The sequence below is a fragment of the Symphodus melops genome (genome assembly GCF_947650265.1).
Source record: "Symphodus melops genome assembly, chromosome: 20".
NCBI lineage: Eukaryota > Metazoa > Chordata > Actinopteri > Labriformes > Labridae > Symphodus > Symphodus melops.
The window spans coordinates 6,338,456-6,355,019 of NC_136710.1; the positions used below are offsets into that span (position 1 = coordinate 6,338,456).

General features: G+C 45.9%; 1 protein-coding gene across 6 annotated transcripts in view; it reads right to left on the bottom strand.

The window, feature by feature from the left end:
- The window catches only part of LOC306841334 (nuclear factor 1 B-type-like), a 56,155-nt gene that overhangs the window by 10,526 nt on the left and 29,065 nt on the right, over window positions 1-16,564 (bottom strand). For 5 of the 6 annotated variants that reach the window (XM_079371158.1, XM_079371161.1, XM_079371160.1 and 2 more), the window contains exons 3-10: window positions 14,458-14,514; window positions 12,415-12,483; window positions 9,434-9,554; window positions 9,003-9,124; window positions 5,840-5,971; window positions 5,483-5,667; window positions 3,445-3,583; window positions 2,936-3,018 (exon numbers count right to left, since the gene is read on the bottom strand). In XM_079371158.1, the coding sequence (XP_079227284.1) occupies window positions 2,936-3,018; window positions 3,445-3,583; window positions 5,483-5,667; window positions 5,840-5,971; window positions 9,003-9,124; window positions 9,434-9,554; window positions 12,415-12,483; window positions 14,458-14,514 (908 nt within the window). The remainder of the gene's footprint in view (window positions 1-2,935; window positions 3,019-3,444; window positions 3,584-5,482; window positions 5,668-5,839; window positions 5,972-9,002; window positions 9,125-9,433; window positions 9,555-12,414; window positions 12,484-14,457; window positions 14,515-16,564) is intronic. The other variant, XM_079371162.1, reaches the window with a different exon arrangement.

Consider the following 16,564-nt stretch of genomic DNA (forward strand, 5'->3'; position numbering starts at 1 on the left):
GAAAATATTCAACTTGTTCCATCCAGTGTTGTGCCCCATGTTTGCTGAAGGTTGGGGAGACTAAGCCCCCGCGCCGCTTCTCCTGCTCTCCAGCCTGACAAAAGCTTGGAGAGAATGTGCGGGTTGGACCAGACGCTCAGTGCCACCGCTCCTCAAGGGGCTCGCCATCTGTCCGCTGGCACCGGCACATCAGAGTGGCACAGGCAGCGGGGGGGGAGGAAGGGGGACGGAGCCGGGGAACGTTAACAAACAGATGCAGGCAGATTGTGGATTAGGATCCTTCTTTAGATAATACCAAATGACATCTGATCATGGATCTTTCCCTGCGGAATGCTAGATGGTGGCATTCCCTCGAGGGGTTAACCAAGGCGAGGGATGAATGGAGGGTTTTCACACATTCGGTGCCTGGGAATCGCAGAGCAGGTGTGGGAGCGTGTGGTGGTGTTGTCCTGTTTTGTTTCTTTCATTTCAGAAGCCTACTGCGTGCGTGTGTGTGTTTGTGTCAGGCCTCGAGTTTAGTGATGCCACAATATATAAACAAGCCGTGCTTTTAAAAGAAGGTTTGCTAATGACCAACTTTCCTTTATTTTTTTGTCAGGAAATTATAAAACTCTTGCTTGGAAAAAAAAAAGTAGTAGCCTGAACAAGCATCAATAAATATATGTTTCTGATATATTTCTGAAATATTGACGGCGGACAATTTGTGTTATCAAATTCTTCGCTGTTGTTCAGTTTTCCTGTTTGAAACGTGAAAAAAAATCAAAGGTAGCTTTGAAAGCAGTCGAGTATGTCATGGCCTCTATCCATCATAGAGACAGTCAGACAAAGAACAGAGCGCCTCCATGGTCCAGCTGACCTTATTTAAAAAAAACCTCTTCAAACAACAATGTATATAAGTTGTTTCCCTTTCCGACCGAGCCTGGAGGCAACCGAGCAACTTAAAATATCAGACAGCCTCACAGTAAACATCCCAACGCCAGATGAAGACAATGACAGAACACTGGGTGAGAATGTTCAGTCCTGAGGGACTTGGCTCGGTGTCGGCCTGCTCCGCCAGGCTCCATCGCCGGCTCTTAAATCACGACACAAAAAAAGAAGAAAAAAACAACGACTGTGACATGCAGAAGCTTTGTGAATCAATATGACGACTGTTTAGAGTTCACTTCCTCGACAAGAAAATGTCTTCATCTGGTTATAAAATGAAATATCCTTTGAGAAGACATCACTGTTGGGTTAAGAAATTTCACACATTTCCGCCTCTGTATTTTTAATTTGACTATTTTTTTGTTCTTCTCTGGTTTATCTTGTTTGGTTCCGTGAGTTTAAAGGATCCAGAAAATTCAATGACTCAATCACAATTAAGGTAAACAAGCTACGCTGTCTCTTTTTGTTACATCGTCATACTGTATATGTTCAGAGAAAACTGATTTACACATCGAGGGGAAGAATTCAGCAGCTCTTGCAGCCAGTCTAAGACTTGCGGCTGTCATGTGCAGTCATTCTGTTTCCCACTGACCGAAGTAGCAGAGCTACGAGAAAATGTGGAAGACAAACTGCGCGACATCAGCCAAGTGAATCCTCCCTCTTGAAAAAAAAAAAAAAAAAGGCTCCCCTGACTGCTGACAGACATTTGCAGGGATTTCTTTCTTTGCTTACTCTGATTTTTAAGGATAAAATGGGGAAATGAAAAAAAAAACAGGTTTGACAAAAAAAGAAAGGCTGAAAGAGCTGTGAGGAAACAGAGGCCAGCTTTGTCATTTTTTTTACAAAACATTAAAAAAAAAAGAGGAAGAAAAAAAAAATCAAGCTGAGGAGAAACCCAGCAATCATTATGTAGCCGCGTGCAGATGCATTCAATTAGTTGTGGTTGGAAAAGCCTTGGCCTGAGACCAGCACTTTCAATAAGACGGGGTGGGGGAGAGCACTCTCTCCCGTCTGACAACACCGCAACACTCCTTAGACACACAAACACACACACACAAATACACTGGGTCACCACATCTGTCCCACAACCACTGCCTGAGCAACCGAGTGACGCCAACACCAAATCCTCTGAATGAGGCGCTGCACTGATTGCATGTGCTACATGTAATACAGTAATGTGTGTGTGTGTCCCTAAAGATACGTGTGTGTGTAGGAAATAGAGCTGAGTACATTACACTCTTAAATACACCCCCATGTCCCATCCATCTTCTGAGTAGTGGCCGCACAATGACAGTGCATTTCCTGACACGTTCGGGTTTTTTTTTTTCTTCCTTAATGTGACCGGAGGAAAACGTGCGTTCTTTACGACCCTAGACTCACACACACACTCACACGCACTAACACGTACTCTCAAAATGACATACTGTTTATTTGTTAATCTCAGTACTCCAGACACAATGTGGTAGTGTACTATGTAGTTTGTTCAGTTCATCACTGTGGATTACAGACGACTCACTCAAAGAGGTATTTGGATGCCACGAAAAGGGTTCAATTTGCTCATTAAGGTTATAAATGGGTCAATTAGATCCTTAAAAATGTATAGAAATTGTTGTTTTTTTTAAAGTGACAACATCAAGCAGCACTGTTGTATCTACAGTTTGTGTATTCTCACTATGATCTCATTTCTTAAGCAAGGTAAGCCTCAATCCTTTAAAAGGGCTGAAAATGTGTGGTGTTTTTGCGTACACGTAACACCCCATTGCTAAGCTGGACCTTCACCTGTGAGTGCTTAGATCTGAGCTCGAAGTGCCCTCATTTAACAAGACACTTCAATGCCCCCCGACTAATCAAATTCAGATTGTAAAGGGCGGATCCAGAGGGCAGGGATTTCTCTTCTGATGTGCAGGGAGACATGGGGGACGGGGGAATGAAGGGATAAAAAGGAGCAGGTAAGCGTGTGTGTTGGGGTGGTGGTGGTGGTTGTGGTGGTGGTGGGGCGTGGGGGTCTCACCTGTTGCTGGTGGAGGAAGGTGGGATCTCTCGTGCTCAGGCCGACGAAACGATTGGCCGTCGGGGTGCCAGGGGATGAGTAGCCTGGGTGACACACAGACATGCTTCGCATTAAAGAGTGCTGCAGATGTTTGCAGTGGAATTCTTGCTCTTGAGGGCGAGTCACATGGCTACATTTTGGGCCCAAATTGAGGGCATCTTTTTTGTTATTTGTTAAGTATGTGTTTAACTTTAATATCATAAATGATTTGAAAACAACATATAGATCATCTGCAAATCTTGCTGCATAGTCAACGTGATGCAGTAAAGTACAAAGTACAAAAATTGACAAAATGTCCCAAAGATGGGGGAGAACATTTTTTAGTCCGGTTACTTTAGCTCAGAAATAGCTTCATGTACGAGTATGAACACAACACATGTGCACGATGAAGAGAGAAAAGAGATTAATTAAATATTCTACACGCTGGGTCCATTAGAAGTGAAGGATGTTTGTGGTTTGGGTGGACTCACCTTCTGTGGATGTGGTGATGGGCTTGGTGTCGGGCATGGAGAGCGAGACGGGGCGCACGGTGCCGTGGTGCGGGGAAGGAGCCAGGACCGGGGTGAAGTGGCCCGGGACCTTTCCAATCACCTGACCACTGCTGTTCGGCTGCAGGTGGGGCACGAAGACGAGGGACATAATTCAGCGGCATTATTTCGCGGAAAGGATTTACAAGAGCGAAGTACATCTCAGGTCTCAATAGCAACAATATCCTACCCCAATTATAGGGGGAGTTCGCTGATTTAAACTGCTCTTTTCTCCTCCCTTGGAGCAATCAAATCAAATAAAGAACAGAAGGGGACTGCTCATTCTTACATTTAATGCTCTGTGTGAAGAAAAGATTTCAGCTCTTTTAGTCGCTGTGTTGTCACAGTTATTACGAAAAACTCTGGGGGGCTGGAGCAACAATGGATCCTCTGTCACTGACGATGGATTTCCTACATGATTTTACACAATGATTTTAATGGCGACCATAAATGGAATTTAGGAGGACTCGGGGCGTGAAAAGGCTGAGAGAGCTGCGGACTGACCTGTTACAATGGTGTGAAAGCGCGCGCGTATAGAGAGCGAGGCAGAGGGACTATATATGTAGAGGAGGAAATAAAGGAAGCTAGTGGGAGCTACTCTTTCAGACTGCAGGAGACTGTCTGGGGCGTTCATTTCAGGGCCGCCCCGAGTTCAAAACTCAAACAGGCCTTTTTGCAAAAGAATTGTGTCCACAGGGTTCCCTCCCGTGTGAATAGAATGTTTAATTAGAGTGTAATATAATCTGCGTTAAAGCAAGCATAAAAACATTCTGGCACTCGTCCATGGGATTATAAACGCTGTGTTATTTGCCGACCCCCCCCGCTCCCCCAAAAAATCCATCCTCCCTCCTCCTGCAAGTGGTCTAGAGCTCTCACTTCCCTACTGGACCCCCCCCCCCCCCCCTTCTTTCTCCAGCACCCCAGCAGAGGGCCAGTTAATTCTGCACAAGAGCCGGGCCCCGGCAACGGCAAATATTTACAACCTTTATCATTCCCCGCGGTTTTTCTCTGGAGTAACAGCCACCCCACCACCACCACCCCCCCCACCCGGACCCGCTCCCTGCACTGGAGTTGGAGCCGTCTACGAGGCCTTTGTTTACAGTGAGAACAGCGGGGATATAAAACTCACATAAATATCACACTGCTCTCTCATCTATAGAGACGCCTGCTCTCGCTCTCTCCGACACACTGGCCGCAGTGTGTATCCACAAAGTATAAAAGCTCTCTTTGACTTACTGCAGCGTCCTGATACAGTCTTGTAATGTCACGTGTGACTGCGATTCCAATAGTTTGGTTGACTTTTTAAGGACGCTTTGGGTTGTTTTCTTTTGGAGCTGCTACAAGTGAAAGGAATGAACATGAACCTCTGTGCAGCAGGATTATATTCAACCAGAAACATTTGCTTCTCTGTCATGACGCGGTCTGTAAAGTTCAGTCTGGAGCTGCCCGTATATAAAAAAAAAAGTGGTTTAATTCGACTATGATTTCACTCTTATTCTTACTAATCAATCCCATAAGATGGCTCGTATAATCGAGATTTTATGTGACCGTTGTATGTCCCCGTGTACAGTGCAGGCAGCCCAGCTCTAATCTAAACGACGTGTTCATTTAAAAGTTCCCTGGCCAGAATTATTCAGTCAGTTTAAGGGCTTCAAATGTCTAATTTGAGGTTTGTCATATTATACTTGATGTTTAGACTTCACAAAACACTTCAATTTCAGATGATAAAAAGTGAAAATGTATTTCCTTTGTGCCTGCATATGCACCCACGAGGCAGTAATGAAATAATAACACATGCATGCTATTTATCTTATCTGTAATCTGGATGTCAGAGGGGATAACATCAGATGGGAAAATAACAAACAAACAACTACTCCAGGCCATGTGAGTCCTGCCAAATCAGCCTCTGACTCTTGGCCGTCAAACTGGCTGCTTCAGAGCCGAAGAGAAAAAAAAAAAAAAAAAAAACCCAGAGACTGACCTGGTTGCTCTGTGGGCTGGACGGGTCGTATGACGGCACGTAGCTCTTTAGGGGATCCGCAGGGTTGAGGTGAGGCGGGTAGCGGATGGTGGTGTGCGAGAAGTAAGGTGACGGTGCTGGGGGCAAGATGGCAGAGGCGGAGAACTGCAGGGGCGAGTGTGGAGGGGGGCTCCTCGTCGATATGACTGCAAAGAGAGAGAGACACGTGGAGGAGAGGATGAGTCTTTTTCGACTTCAGATGAAGTGATCGTCATTGATCCGGAGAAGGGAAATGGACTATCTGCATAGATTTTTCCAACTGCGTTTGAGAGGGAGAAAAGTCGATAAGAGCTGCTGGTTGGATTTATCCCCACTCACCGCTGTGTCCTACACCTGTTAGGCCTGGGTGGTGAGGCTGAGAGAAAGTGCTGAGTCGTGGTGAGGAGTCCTGTGGGGAAGTAGGGCTGAACAGCGGCTTCTCTGGCTTCTTCATGGTAGGAGAGGACATGTCTGCTCGGGAGAGAGAGAGAGAGAGAGAGAGAGAGAGAAGAAGCCCACGCAGAGATGTTAATGCAAGCTTAAAGTAAGCGTCCTTTCATATTCCTTCATTATAATTTCTTCTTTTCTAGATTGCAGAAAACAAGATTTTTTTCCCCCCTCATGTTAAAAATAAATACAATTAAAGGTTATTTTTATTCGTCCAACTTGCTGACAATCACTCACAAAACTTCCCCTTACAGCGTGCACTAGTGCTTCCATTTCTCATGAATGAAAAGAATTAAGTGCCAAAAATGAAACATGTTTAAAAAATCAAGCAGAATTTGATCTGCCTGGGATTAGTATTACTCAGAGCTTTGTGTCTTTGGCAAAGGCTGAAGTCGAGGGAAAATGCTCTGTGTCAACAAGACACATTGCAAAAGGGTCAAAATCACTTGTAATCTCTGGGATCATTACAAATCACCGGACATCCCCAAGAAACACGAATCCTGTGAAAAAATGTGGCTTTTGTCATGTTTAGAGAGACACAATTCAATCCGGTGAACTGATGCGCAGTTGTAAAGCAGCCGGTGGCTAAAATAGGATTAAAGAATTTCAAGACCCCTCACGCAATATTAAACAGAACATTACACTGTAACATCTGCTCGCCTGGGCATTACATGGTGTCTGACAAGCTCCTGTAATTCCCCATGAATAATCCAAAAGGCTCGGCAGGAGAACTCGTTTTGTTGGAATATTTGTGTAGTTCCATAAACTGGAAGTATGAGCGCTAAACTCTGCGAGTCGCTCATTATTGCTGCTCTACACTTTCGTGAGCAATGTTCTGCTGTCACAGACGTGCGGTTTTTCAATTTTCCATGGTGAGACGCGGCGTCTGAAGGGAACGTGATAACAACAAGATGCGAGGGCCAATGGCCTATGTCTGCGCGTGCTTCTTCTATGAACATCCATCAAGTGCTTTTCTGGTCCGCCTCAAATTTGTGGGGTGTTCAACTTCGTACAACATCCATCTCTTTGACTGAAAATGCGTCATATAAACCCTGTTTTTTTTTTTTTTTGAAGCATATCCATTGTATCAACCGTCTTTTTTTTCCGAGGGGGAAGATGAACACGAGTCTTAAAATCACTCCGATCTGGAGAGAGGGAGCGAGAAAGGTGGCTGGAATTCAGGGGGGTTTCCCACTCCGAGGTTGCAAGAGGATACAAGCTTAAGTGCATTCGTTTTTCGTCAGAGGGAGAAATACCTTTGAGAGGATTCATATCACTGCTTAATGTTTCCTTATGCGTGGAGGACATTTCGGCAGTGTGCAGCGTTTCCTCCTTTCTGGTAATTAAATCCATCACTGCCTCAGGAAATTAAACTGGACAACTGATTACTCGAGAAAAAAACAAAACACTTTAAATAAAAAGTGATTTTGCATTTAGACTCCTTTGTTACATTTTGAATTAAAGGAGAGAACATGTATGCACTAACAATCCATAAAAGGAATCCTTTTTTCTTCTACCATGTGAGGTTTTGTCAAACGATAACCACATGCAAAAAATGACCACTTGGCACTTGGTAGGCCTCATATGGGTTTAATATCACCCCACTTCTCATTTATTCTCTCCTGACAGAATAATAGGCTGTCTTTGGAGAGTTTCCTACCCACTGCTTTCCCCTTCTCCTCGCCCCAAAGTGTCTAAGTTTACGCAGAGCGATACTTCCAGGCCTCGTGCAAAGCGACAGGCCGAAGGTTCACGCAGCCACATTGGGCTGTGGTTGAATCCCACCGCTGCTGTGCCTCTCGTGCATCGTCTGGTTTATTTCTCCCTCAACTTTCCTACATACTATGTGATAAAAAAAAAGAAAAGAAAAGAAAAGAGGAATGCTGGAGATGAAGGTGTTTAAAGTTTAAAGGTAAAATCGCACTATTTGTCGCTTGTTTTGAATCATCCTGTCTGTCGCAGTTTTCACTGCGGGCAGCAGAGTGTGGAGGGAAGTCAGCAGAGAGCGAGAATGATCCGGAAACACGGGACAGTGAGGCCTTAATTAAAAGGTTGACGGGCTCTGCTCTGCACCAGGAGACAAAGTAATGAGACATGCAAGTCGTCCCGTGAGGATCTCGCTTGCTCTTGTGCAGAAGCATGCGATACAGACCTTTTTTTTTTTTTTTTTTCCATATCCAATAAGCCATACACACGAGCTCATTAGGAGCTTTACTACTTAATTCCCTTCTTAAGTAGACGTGTACCTTAAAGTTGGCACATGATCATGAAAACTCTGCACATGGGGTGTTTCTCTTAATTCCAGTCAAGATGTATCGACGGATTTCCTGTAGAGGAGTCATATGACACGCTCGCCCTGGGGACCAATCGCTCTAGATGAGGAATCTTTCCATAGCAGCCTCTAACAAGGCTTTTCACATACCTGTATACGACACCCATTTCTATTAAAGCTCAAAACGAGCACATGTATGAAAGTGGGACAGTATTTGAGAGTTTATCTGTTTGTGATCTATTTTTTTTTTTAACTAAGCTGTGAATTACAGCTGGAACATTTTGTTCCTGGAACGGATGCACTCTGGAATCCGATGTTTCCTTTGTGTAAGCGACAGGTGCGAGAGAATCTGCATTCAGACTGCAGTTCCTGGCTTTAAACATTTACATGAGCGGCGATGCCTGGGGCTATCTCTGTCATGGTATGTCTTTTTAAGAGGGTTGAACAGGTTCATGCGCAGCCAAACCAGATGCAGCTCATCCGCAACGAAACGCACTGATGTACAGTAGCTAATGGCAAGGCTGAGAGTGAGATAGAGTTCAGCTGCTGGGAGAAAAAAAAAAAAAAAAACACAACGCGAGGCGCGCACTTGAGATCAGATCTGTTTGTAAAGCGACTGAAATGATTCATCTTCCGTTGCTTCTTTAACGTCTGTCAGCACGCTGTCGGGGGCCGCCGAACGTTTGTGTGACTCCAATCCGACTGAACCCGAAGGGAGGGCGTTTACCCTGACAAACCTCCAGTGGGTAAATAAAGGTGGTCAAATAAGAACAGGAAAGTCACCTCCGTCTCTGTCGTGCCAGTTTGCCCTGGTGCTGGCTGGTGAGCTGGGTGACGAGTAGAAGTCCGGTCCTGTTGGGCTGGTGTCCATGTTCTCCTCCATGTTGACAGTTTTGGGCCTTTTACTGCGGGACATGGAGAAGTTTAATTTGTCGTTAAAAGTGGTATGTAAAGGAATCGATCATTTAAAATGTGGAACAATTCCAAAATCGTCACCAATTCAATGGTTTATTTGAGCTCACTAAATACCAAAAAGGTCACAGACAAAGTGGATTTGTTTTTGTAAAGTGTCTTGTAGATAACATTTGTTATGAGTGGATGCTTTTCCAAACAAGGTGGATTGTTTGATTGAGAGGTGGTGCACTGCCCTGAGCCCACACAGTGTCACGGCTGTGCCGTCAGAAGAGAAACGCGTTCGTCCTTTTGTTACTGACCTGCCGGGAGGGGAGGACAGGGAGCGATGCAGCCCCACGCTGGAGTTCAAATCGTGGTAGTAGGGTTGGCTGGGCATGTCTGCCATGGAGAAGTTTACCGCCGCGCCGTGGGTGATGGGCACTAACAGAGGACGAGGAGAAATCAAAGAGAGAGACAGTTAGACAGTAATCACTGCGAAGGAGGACTTCAAAGTCAGCGGTGCTGTCAGGTTGAGTACTCAGCCTTTCCCCAGCCTTGCATCTGGAGACGCACAATTAATTGCGCGAAAGCTTGACTGACTCTTATTGACGCTCTGTGTTCGGAGGCGCCCTGTATCAAATTAAGCGCTCCCTTTCCACAGGTTAGCTGTCTGACCATCACGGGCATTTCTGCTGAGCACTCTGATTAACAAGTCGCTGCTTCTCAAAGTAGCTGTGGCTGCAGGGAAGCACTTTTTGCAGAGGCGGCTTTACTGCAGCTGTATTTAATATGTTTGTCTAAATCTTTATCAGATTGATAAAACAGTTTTATGAGGTCGATATATGTGTCCATATGTAAATATACAGCATGGAGGCGACAGAATAGTTTATTCTTTGAACGTGTCATGAAGAAGCTGTTGGCCAAATGTTCCTCACATCTGGATGACTGCTGCATTTTCAGAAACGAGGACAAAGTTGGATGTAAATTCACTGTCATCAACGACCCAGATTAGACTGAGTCACAGTGGAATAGGTGTCGTTTTGTCACTGCGGTCGAGGTGAGGGATATTGTTTCACGGAGGCCTGCTCGGTGTTTCCAGAACAAAAGGACCTCGGCCGCCCGTCCTCGCTCTCTCTCTCTCTCTCCCCCCCTCTCCCGTCAGTGTGTGGCAGCCTGCAGCTCGAGCGCTCGCTCGGTTTTGGAGTCGATGAGAGGATGGAGTGTGTGGCGCCGTCTGTTGTGGTCTGAGGTTCACCACTGGCACGATCCCTCCGCCAGCCTCCGCCCTGGCAGCTCGCTGTGGCCCTGGCAGCGGCCCCTACCCGCTGCTACCCACACCGAGCTGTCTGTGGAGGAATGCATCCGGCCCAAGAACGCTGAATACAAGACCATTGTTTTTTTTTTTTTTTTTTTTTTTTCATTCATGGCTGAGGATACCCCCGTCCATGTCTCACTGTGCTGGGTTCTCTCTTTCTCTTTCTTGGCTCGGTGCAATAGTTGTGATGCCGCTTGGCTGCCCAGCCAGTCATCTAATTTAATAATCTGGGCTTTGACTTTTAAGCTTAAAAGCAGCCAACGAGACAATAATGCTGCTAATCATTTGCCACACAGTGCTTCCTCGAGCAGATTACTCCCTCCCTGTACAAGGGGGAAACAGAAATTGCACTGGTAAATCAGCAGTTTCATTTGTCCGTGCGTTTCTGTTGACACATTTTTTTTTTATTTTTTTTTTTCACTTGCAGCCGAGGCTCCTGTAGCATTCATGGTTGTCCTCGTCGGGAAAGCTGGATTGCAAGTCAGCCTTGAACTCCACAGCCTCCCTTTGATGGACTTCAAAGAATGTCTCAACGGCCTGGAGAGTTGGGAGAGAAGCGCGATGACGGACGAGCGGCTGCTTAGATATCTTCCCGGGGAGTGACCGGCTGAGTGAGTGACAATTCCTGTGTGTCCGTCGACCTTTTTAAAATTCCAGCTCGACTCCAGTTGGCTTTAGAGGAACGGGGCTCGGTCACATGAGAGCAAACACGGCGGCGCAGCAGCCATCTGGTCAGGGGGCAAATTAAACACTAAACAAAAACACCGGCTTTCAGAGGAGATTCAGTCTGTGAGCGCTGAAGGAAGCAGGAAGCAAGAGTACGAGACTATTAAGCACGCTCCTACGTCAGAAACACTTCAATACATGAAGCACAAAGAAATACAGTTGGCCTTAATTCAACATGGGCCAGAAGACATTTCCATGTGAATGGCGAGAAAAGATAAGAGCTTCATTTATAAACAAGTTTGATTTCAAAAGTTTCAATTCTTCTTTTGCTAACTTAAAATTCTTCATCTCCGAAGTTGATTTCAATGTAAAACTATACTTGATAAATATCTCATTCTTAGACGCCTCAGCACTGCAGTTAATGCAAACCAGCCTTTCAAGGTGCGTTTGTGTCTTTTTGATTGTGTTAAATGAACAATGTCCCTTTTTTTCTTCTTCCCCCGAATAAAGAAACTAAACATCTGCCGGTTGTTTTTCTTGACTGGTCGTACGCTGTTGCGCTAAAAGACGACAAAAGGGTAAAAAAAATAAAAAATAAAAAATCACCTCACAGATCCACAGATGGCCACTTTGAATTTGAGATTTTCTCCCAACAAACTTTCTGAACACAAAGACTTTTAGTGAGCTAACACGTACGATGAGAAGAAAGTCGTCATATTTGAGATGTGAGCTCTTACAGTGTTAATAAGCCTCATGTTAATGGCATCAAATGAATTTTCTACAGATTGGCTTTTTAATAAATCAATAGTTAAGATGTCAACAGGTTGGAGCTGATGAGTGCACACTGAACCACAGCACAGGTATGTCTGTTTTAAACACAGGTTGCTGAAGGTGTCGTCTTTTTCTTCTTTCTTTTTTGACCGCAGGCGTGTTCCCGAGCTCCGGCTCAGAGGCGGTGCTGGTAAAGGGAGCCTCGGGGTGCCTGGGCTATCAGAGGCACGAGGACTCCAGAACAACCGTCAACGGCTGCGCGTGAGGGCAGGCATGTCCGTGCAGATGCACGCAGGCTCGTTCAGACGTCTGCGTCGTCGCAGTGTTTCTCTTTGTTTTGGGAGCAAACTGGCCAAACTTGAAGTTGTGCCGTGGATTTCAGCTCAGCGCGTTTTCTGAGGTTCATTGGATAAGTAGCTGTGTTTAAATGAAACTAAGTCTGTCGACATTTCAGGGTGGATTGGAAGTTTCTACATACCTGAGATGTTTCAGTTGTGTTAACTGATTACAGTGTGAGTGTGTGAGTGTGTGTGTGAGGGGTGCACTTACTTCTGGAAACTCGCACTAGCTCTGTAACACTGAAGACTCCTGATTTGATGAAGCTGTCTTCCAAGTAGACTGTAGACAAAGAGACAGAGAGAGAGAGAGAGAGTCACTGCAGCTTTGTTTGTAAGAACGAAATCTATCAGACATCTAATGGAGACAAATGGAAACAGAGACACAACCTTCTTTCAGTCTCAATCAATGTTTTCTGCACTTATACTAAAAAACAATGTATACATGGCAGGGACTACAAGATCCTTCAAAGACACTGAACATGTAATTGCAGACACTCACACAAGGAGCCAGGTCGGCTTTTTTTAATGTTGTTTTTTTTTTTATACAGAATTGTTCACGTTTGCTTTTCTGAATGATCTTTGTTTCATTTCTTTTCCATGAGATTCAAGCTGTGACACGTTGATTGTGTCCGACAACAAAACTATCTGATAAAAATGTTGAGAGCGTCTGTGGAGTACGGCGGAGAGTGACAGGACAGGTGTGTGTGTACGTGTGTGTGTGTGTGTGTGTGCGTGTGTGCGTGCGCGGAGGAGGGAGTGACATTCGGACTCAAGCTCCTGCTGCTGCGAGTACGAGCGCCGAGCCTGTGCTGAGCCGCCTATTTCATTTAACACACGAGCAAACAGTCAATATTGACTCTGACAATACTGCTAAAAAACAGTGTAACAATGGCACAGCTTCAAGAGTCATCTATAGAGATATTTATACTTTAGATTATTGTTTTCAATGTAATATCATTTTAGTGTTTCGACTACAAATACACTTTCTTTTAAAGCTGATTCTCGGGGTCGCCGGTGGCGCAGCGGCAGTGCGCGCGACCCCGTGTATTGAGGCTCAGTCCTCACGCGCGGGCGGCCCGGCTTCGCGTCCCGGCTTCGCGTCCGGCCTGTGGCCCATTTCCCGCATGTCTCTCCCCACTCTCTCTCCCTGATTTCCGACTCTATCCACTGTCCTCCCTCTATCATTAAAGGCAAAAGGCCAAAAACAAATCTTAAAAAAAAAAAAAAAAAAAAAAAGCTGATTCTAGATAGTTTCGTACAGTAGACAGACAGATGTTTTCTGCTGTTTTTTTAAAAATATCCTCAGATTGAAGAAAGGACATTTGTTGTATTTTTTTTGTATTTGTTGTGTTGTGTGCGAAGCAACAGTAATTAGAGGTTGTCTGTCAAGTAAAACAGGCAGACAGGTTACTGACACCCAAACCACTTCGGCTGGGCTTTGATGCGATGCCAGTGACGCTCGCTCCGTGCCCGGCAGATAGGCGGGCGGCTCGATTGGCACTTACAGAGCTCTAATGCCTCCGATGAGCCAACGGCTTTCACGAAGAAGTGCGCTGCTGCTGCTGCTGCCGCTGAAGGCCTGCGAGGCCTGAGTCATTGGCTCACCGGCATGTTTTCCTTGGCACCTGTATCGGAGGAACCTGCTCTTGAGGTAGAAAACTAATTACACTCCTTCGACTATTTTTCGCTCCGGCATTGTGACGACACGGCGCAGGTCAGTCGAGGGCAACAACGGCGCTGTCTCTCCTCGACGCGCTTCCTTTGTGGACTTTGTTTGCGTTGCCACTCGACTGATGACGATTAAAAACTAATGATCCAATTACATTTTTATTCCACCTCTGTACAAAGTGGGGGGGGGGAAAAAAACCTTTTTGGCATCAGCCAGTGGGTGTCATACAGAGGTCAGAAAATGACTTCAGCTTTTATTACTAATAATCATTACAGCAAATGTGTTGTTTTATGCTTTTTACTGTGCCAAAAATCCCCCATTTGTGTTTTGTTCAGTGTAGTTTATATTACATGAAGTATTGAGGGAGAAAGCTTCTCAGTTATGTAAGCACCTTTTTTTTTCTTTCTTTTTTTTTTAATGAGTAACGTCTTTCTTTTTGTGTCTGCAAGTCACTGAGTTCAGCTCAGATCAGCACTGTTTAAACTCAGTGAGCTACGGTGTACACAGGGGGAGCTGCAGGGGAACAATAGAGTGATGACAGGAGGGAGGGAGGGAGGGAGGGAGGATGACTGGTACTGTACATACCTGGAAGAGGGTTCTTGCCTGGCTCATTGTTACTGGGACTTCCTGACTGCTGTGAGTCTGCAAACACACAGAGAGAGGAGGGGGAGGGGGAGGGGGGGGGGGGGGGGGGTGGGGGTTACAACATGCCATCTTACTGAAACACGGTGTTCTTGTCAGAGTTGATTATTTTCAGCAAAGATAACACGCTTGCTGGGTTCGAAACGAAAGGCTGCGTCTTCCAAACAAAGTGAGGAGCTTTCAGGTTTGAGGACTTGATCGAGCATTGTTCGATTAGCACAAACTCACTGAGGTCGCTGTGAGAACTTCTGCAGAAGTTAGACAGGAAGCCTTCCTGGACTTTCCCCCCCCCCTTAGTAAAGAAGAGCTTACCAACTGAAGATTAAACATGACAGTTCTGTTTGAAGAGCATAATCAGTCATGGGAGGGAGTATGGAAGAAAAAAAAAAACCTGTGCCTGATAGTTTTGTACCGGCAGACGTCCGGGTAATTTTTCATAGAGGCTCCAGGAGCGTAAAGGGAGGTGGGGGTGGGGGGGGTGGGTAGAGAATGTGTGCGGTCCTGCTGTTGCGAGGTACGAGCGCAGGACAAAACACAGAGAAGACGAGAGGGGGCGGGGAAACACGAAGGAAACGTGTGGAATTCTTTCCACTGGATCCAGAGCGCGGGGGTCGGTTATGAGACGGTCAGGACTGACGTGCTCACGCTCGATGACGTGATGGGAAGGGGGGAACCGATCCGTCTTCAAGAGTTCCTGCTTGTGATCGCTTTTTACGACAGCAGTGTCAGGTTTTACAGGCAGAAAAAAACAATCGAGCAAGGCCTTCTTCTCACACTGGACTGCTGCCGTGCTAAACAGTGACCAGCAGCATCTCAGTGGACCCCCACACCCCCCCCCCCAACGTTTCAAACTTGCGAGAGAGAGAGAGGGCCCAATAAGAACCAGAGGGGAGATTAATATCTACACATCTAACACGAGAGGAGGCCGACAGTGAACTCAGATACCCTCGCCTTGCAACAACACCCCTTTTCCTGCCGCAGCTCTCATGAGCCGTGTTACAGAGGCAGCGGAGAGAGAAGGAATGGGGGGGGGGGGGGGGGGGTTTGCTGGACGAGAAGGAAGAAAAAACATTTAAAAGATTTATCACTTTCTTCTCTCTCTCTCTCTCTCTCTCTCTCTCTCTCTCTTGTTCCCCCGTTCCTAAATTCGACTATTAAACGGCACGGCGAAAAACAGAATGTTCTTGGCCGAGGCTCAACAATGACAAAGTAGGGAAGGAACAGGACCATACGTTGAAAGGGGAAAAAAAACCCACAAAACAAAAAAGTTACATCGTCGGGGTCTCCAACTTGGAATGGAACTCTGCTCTGCTTTGTCCAATATAAAACTCCTACAGGTATCTCTGTTAAATCTCTCACAGTCATAATAATGATGACTCCATCAGTCCGTTCATAAATGAGCAGAACTGACCTCAATATACCAAGATCCAAAGATGACATTTTCAAACGGGCTGTTTTCGCTGAAAAACTGTTTGACCCGACGCAAATATAAACGATTTTGGTAAAAACGTTTCAAAAGCCGGGGCGATGAGGATCATCATGTGTCTGCGATAAATCATCGACTTCGCTAAATGTTCCGTTTCTGTCAGTTCGAATCTTGTGAACGACGTGTTCAAGCCATCGTCTGACATCAGCAAAATGTAAAGTGTCCTCTGCCTTCATCCGCTGAGCAATGAGCCCCTTAGGTTGCCCCCCCCCCCCACACACACACACACACACACACACACACACACAGGCAGTGTGTGTGTGGAGTTTCTATAGATTTGGCACTGCACATGTCCATAAAGTGATTGCAGGGAGCTCAGTGGCCTTGTCTCCCCCCCCCCATGCCACTTTCAGAGTCATCCATCAGTCTAGTTACGACTGCCAACTCCATCCTCATGCCCTGAGAACTGCTGAGAGGGAAGAAACGGGCAAGGGGAAAGAGAGAAGGGCACAGGAGGAGGGTGGAGAAGAAGTCAATGCAGAGACGGTGGAGGAGAGAGGTGCTACTGCACTGTAACTGGATCACAGCTACGCCTGTGTTTTTTGTTCTTCCTTTTCTCTTCTT